This window comes from Cyprinodon variegatus, unplaced genomic scaffold (assembly GCF_000732505.1).
Source record: "Cyprinodon variegatus isolate N-32 unplaced genomic scaffold, C_variegatus-1.0 Scaffold453, whole genome shotgun sequence".
NCBI lineage: Eukaryota > Metazoa > Chordata > Actinopteri > Cyprinodontiformes > Cyprinodontidae > Cyprinodon > Cyprinodon variegatus.
Window position 1 is genome coordinate 412,399 of NW_015150906.1, and position 5,599 is coordinate 417,997.

Below are 5,599 nucleotides of genomic sequence, written 5' to 3' on the forward strand. Positions count from 1 at the left end.
TCTGTCATTTGTGTGTTTTTAGCTTTCTTCCTGTATGGGAAGCTTTTCAAAATTTGAAACATTAACATTTAAAGTTGTCAGAAGCAGGTTTTTCTTGTGTTTCTTGTGAATTTGGTCTTAAATTTTTATTTCAAGTGGCATTAAAAAGTCTTGAATTTAACTTGCCTTATGCTGTAGGAACCCTGTTAAGGCTGGCAGCATTATCCAGTAAGTTAGTTTATCAGTTTAACTAAATGGCTAAGAACAGGAAGTGATTTGTTGACATCACTCTAAACTACAAAAAATAAAAAATAAAAAAAAGGGAAATATCGTGATTTTTCGGACTTATTGGTTGATGATGAACTGCTGCTATCATGCTGTGACTTTAAATAACTCCAATGGTTTTGTTGGGATCTGTGATGTAAAGCTGCTGTAGAGCTGAATCCAGCTGAATCTGTCCGTCAGGCTGAGCCCACAGAGACGCTGAGTCCTCACATCTCTTTGTGTGGGAAACCTCGGACGCTGTCCACATGCTGCTGGAATGTCCGCCCCCACCCCCTTCAGGCATTTATAGTATTTCAGCTGCTGCTGGTTGCTAGGCAGCAGACAGGATGAGAGGGGGGGGGGGCTTTATATCTGGCCTTTTAGAGCAAAGCCAAGGTTCTGTCTCAGAGCAGTAGGACCATTGTTGTGCCGGACATTACAAACATCTACCCTGAGAGCTGCAGGCAAACTGTCGGCCCCGGCGACCTTACACACAGTCCAGAACAGTTCTGATTTAACAAGTGATCCAATATGATCTGTTTCCCAGCAACCAGAACTTTTGCTCCAACACTGAGGCAGTGGGCCTGTAAATTTTCAATCCAATGAGCCGTTTTATACACACATTACTGGACAAATGTCCCCACGACCCAGTTCTGGAAAATCAGAACTCCTGAGTCGGACCAGCAATCGTTAACTTTAAGAAGAAACCAGATTTTGGTCGTGCGGTGGGTTCTGGCTCTGGACAGGAGAGGGTTCTGGGACAGCACTGGTTTTACTCAGCAGGAGGTTAGATTCACCCGCTGCAGTTTTTGGTTTCTCATCGTCTGTTTTTTCTTCTGTGCAGAAAATGGACACCGTTGGTATCAAGGTGCTGGAAACGGCCGAAGACATCCAGGAACGCCGGCAGCAGGTTCTGGACCGCTACCGGCGTTTCAAGGAGCTGTCGATGGTCCGCCGGCAGAAGCTGGAGGACTCTTACCGCTTCCAGTTTTTCCGCCGGGATGCTGATGAACTGGAGAAATGGATCCAAGAGAAGCTGCAGATCGCCTCCGACGAGAACTACAAGGACCCGTCCAACCTGCAGGTCTGATTCCGAGCAGAACCAGAGCCGGTCATCTGTGGACGGAGACCCTGCCCCACAGCTGATGCCTGTTTCTCTTTCTTCTCCTCACAGGGCAAACTGCAGAAGCACCAGGCCTTTGAAGCTGAGGTTCAAGCTAACTCTGAAGCCATCATCAAACTGGACGACACCGGAAACCTGATGATAACCGAGGGACACTTCGCCTCTGAGACCATCCGGGTGAGTCCAAAAGAGAAGCCCAGAAACGTCCTGATCCGGTCACCATGTTTTCCTAATCTCATCTTCTTTAAAGCAGAGGGAAAAAACTATAGATCATCAGAACCTATTTAAGATCAGTTGTATTGAGGTTCTGGATCACAGGAAGGACTGGATCAGGAACGTTGGGAATGTAGAAACATTCAGATTACCTCACTGTAAAAATAACCCGACTCCATGGAATTCAGTCCTACACTCCGTACCGGACCCAGCAGAGACCCATAGTCACCACTGTCAATATGGCTGAGTATATCCAAGTGTGTGTTTGGGTTGTAGTGCCTCCTTTGTGTGGTTCTAAAGCTATTCCAAAAAACAAACAAACAAAAAAAAAAAACAATCTACTTGACTCTGTTTCCAAGTTTGAAGACGTTTCGCTTCCCATCAAGGAAGCTTTTTTAATTTAAAATGTCAGAAATGGTGTTGAGTTCCAGGCTTTATAGAATGGACAAAAACAAACCCTTGTTTTGGCTTAAAAAACATGCAAATTGAACCTGAAGAACGAGTCCGCCCCTAAGGAACGGGGAGTCTTTGGCTCTTTGTTAGCATTTAGGTGTAAAGCTAAGGCCAGGTTTCTCTCTTTGGTTGGTAGAACCTCAGCATATTGGTGCTGAAGGAGCTCCCTGCTTTCAAACACCTCAGTAGCAGCCTTTTCATTACAAATGTGCACAAAACAATAAATATTATATTAATTTTGAAAGTTCTGCAATGGCTGATTTCCATTCAAAAACAAAAATAACTGAAATTGAATGTAAATACGTTTGTTCATTAGATAAAACTGATGTAAACACAAAATAAATCCATATTTCAGCCAAGCCAACCACTTCCGATCTTCTTCTTCGTCTTTTTGCAAAGCAGTAAGGTGCAGTTGCAGATCATGTGACTGGTTTAATGCGAAAAAAGTGCTTCCAAAAAAACGACCCAATCAAACCGTTTGTTTTTTCCTAAATTGTATTGTTTCCATTTAGCAAATTTATTTTCATAATTACAATTTGCACGATTTGAAGGTTAATAGAAATGTGTTTAGTGTCTGCCTGTGAAATCATTTTGGCCTGTTCCTGATATCCAAACTGTCAACGCTCAGACCTTCCAACAAATGCTAAAAAGAGACGACAACCTGAATATAAACAAAAGTCTATTTAATTATTTATTTATTTAATTAATCTATTTAATTATAATTATTTTTTAATAAAATAAAACAGCTAAAAGCCAACCTGACTCTGATGATGCAGTCTAACAGATCCCCTGTTTTTTTTGGACTGCTTTTTAAAGCCAGTAATGTTTTATCTTCCTCTATTTACATGAAAAAAATGACACGATGATAGAGGGCTGAAATGTGTTGTTTTTAACCAATATTATGGTTTTATTTTGATTACCCTCTACTCTAATTACAAAAAAGAGTTTCTCTTCTGGGCTTTAATTTCTTCATGAAACTTTCCACACATTCTGGTCCAGACTCTGTTTGGAAAAGTTCTTATTTTTCCCAGCATGCATGGATCTGTATTCCCTCGGAAACTTTCTCTCTTCCGTTGTGTGCGTCTGGAAGGCAAGCTGTTGCTTACATTTGACTGTTGGCTGGTTTGTGTAGTCTGTTCATTTAATAAATAAAAACAGGTTTTATTTTTAGTGATTTTAACAGCAGTGTGATCTGATACCAGGAGGAAATTTTAAGGGGTGTCAATACTTTTTCACCCCTCGGTTTTTAATCATAAACTGATGAAAGATGGACAGAGGTCGTCTCTGTCCATTTTTCATTAGTTAATGATTAAAAACTATGGAATATGTTATTGCTTTAATCTTATCTATAAACAATTTAAAATATTCTGATAATGATTTAAACCAATTTAATCAGCTCAGATGACTCTGTTTCCTCATTCTGTCTCTACAATCAGCACAGATATTTTTTTTTTCATTTACACCAACGTTGGCTGTTTTAATGAATGAAAATATTTTCCTTAAAATGTAACTGAAATACTCAACCAGTCAGAAATATTTGGCAGCCACCCATCAGGAAACACCTGCCATGGTTCAGAGTTCATCCCATAAGTCTTATCACCAATCCTGGGGAGGTTCATACAGCACCCTTATGATTTGGAGTGAAATGGAGACCTTGCTATAAAATCGACAGACCATAGTAGCCATGTTAGCTCAGCCATGTCTTTGTCCAAATACTTTGCTTCTTTTTAGGGCTTTCAGCACATAAAATAGCATAGTTTACCAAGGTTTTACTCTAGTAAGCTTCATATTCCTCTACTCTAAATCCTGTGGTTTCGTCGTACAGTGTGAGCTGTCGCTCTGTGCAACGATTTAAAAAAATCGTACAGTGTTTTCCCGGCTTAACTGGAGCATTTATAACGTGAACCAAGGATGTTCTGAGCTGCTGGTGTCCTTTAATGAACTGCTCTGGTTTCCACTGATTATTTCTATGGTTTTAGCTTATTTACGTCTCTGAGTTTCTCACTCTGCAAATTTCATGCTTTAGATCCTGTGAAGCAGTTAATGATTTATTTGCCTGAGTAAGTTAAATATATTGACAAAGGATTCATCTGATTTTAATGTATGTTTCTAAGATAAGCCTCATCTAAACCCCACAATGATCAAAGTCAGGCTTTCATCAAATTAACTTACAATACCGAGTGAAAGGAGGAGATTAACAGAAGCAACCTTCCATTGATGCTTATTCTAAGCTCCAGAATGTGCTTTGTTGGTTGGATCAAAGCTGCAGGTCCGGTGGCTGCAGGTGGACTCTGATGTCCTTCTGTAGAAACTGGATCTTCAGCAGTTCTGTGTGTCTTTCTCTCTGTTCCTCCCAAACTGCATGAAACTAGGAGGATACCCTGTTTGGGTTGAATTTTAAAACCTTGTCGTTTGTCTTTCAGAACCGTCTGGAGGAGCTGCACCGTTTGTGGGAGCTCCTGCTGCAGAAGACCAAGGAGAAGGGCATGCGTCTGCTGCAGGCCCAAAAACTGGTGCAGTACCTGCGAGAGTGTGAGGATGCTCTGGGCTGGATCAGTGACAAGGTCAGACGCTTCATTCAGACGCTCCTTCACTCTTCACCGGTTTAGGCTCATTTTTTTCATCCAAAACAAAGAGTTTAAGGATTGTTTCCGTTTAATCAGATTCTAAAGAATTTAATAAAACAACTGAAAGTATAAAAGGGTCAAAAAATTATCAATAAAATGAAAGTGTTAATACTTTTAAATAATTTATTTTGAATCATAACCTGTTCAAACAGATAATAAATCCAGACTGTTTATTTAAAACAAATAAAAAAATGGATGCTATATATAGAAAAAAAAATTAAAAGCCAATAAAATGAAATAAATAATAATAATGATATAATAATTAATATAATAAAATAATAAAAACTTAATAAAAGATGAATATAGGCTATTTAAAAAAATAATTGCTTACAAAATAAAATAAGAAATAGAATAACAAATATAGGCTATCTATATTAAGTTAATAATACAGGCAAAAAAAAAAATAAATAAATCTAGTCGATTTCTTTAAAAATATAAAAAATTGTGGCTATATAGGTGACTTATTTTATTATTTTTAAACCATAACAAATGTAGGCTGTTTTTGTTGGTTATTTTAAAAGATACATTTATTATTTATTAACAAAAAATAGTAATTTAGGCTATTTGTTTAAAAGATTTTACAGTTAATCAATAGTTCATAGATTTGTTTTTGTGTGTGTTTTATGCATTTAATATAATATAAACACTTAAACAAAATATTTACAGATGCTTATTGTGCCGTTTGTGTTAATAACTTTGAAATATTTAATGTCAGCAATGCTAGATGAAATAAATAATGGATATAAACTCTTACTATTTGCCTCACCCTCAGTAGTGCATAATAAACACTTCAGAATTCATTCTAAAGTTTTTACATATTGATTAAGAACTATAAGTTATATATCAGCCATCTATAAGGGTATGTTGTTAAAAAATATTTTAAATTTAAATTTAAAATTACAAAATGAAGGGTAAAAAAACAAAACAAATTTTTTTTTTT

General features: G+C 37.5%; 1 protein-coding gene across 5 annotated transcripts in view; it reads left to right on the top strand.

Moving 5' to 3' along the window:
- Positions 1–5,599, top strand: part of sptan1 (spectrin alpha, non-erythrocytic 1) — a 51,697-nt gene that overhangs the window by 13,355 nt on the left and 32,743 nt on the right. For all 5 annotated transcript variants that reach the window (XM_015389284.1, XM_015389286.1, XM_015389287.1 and 2 more), the window contains exons 2-4: positions 1,088–1,327; positions 1,418–1,543; positions 4,456–4,596. In XM_015389284.1, the coding sequence (XP_015244770.1) occupies positions 1,091–1,327; positions 1,418–1,543; positions 4,456–4,596 (504 nt within the window). In that variant the 5' untranslated portion in view covers positions 1,088–1,090. The remainder of the gene's footprint in view (positions 1–1,087; positions 1,328–1,417; positions 1,544–4,455; positions 4,597–5,599) is intronic.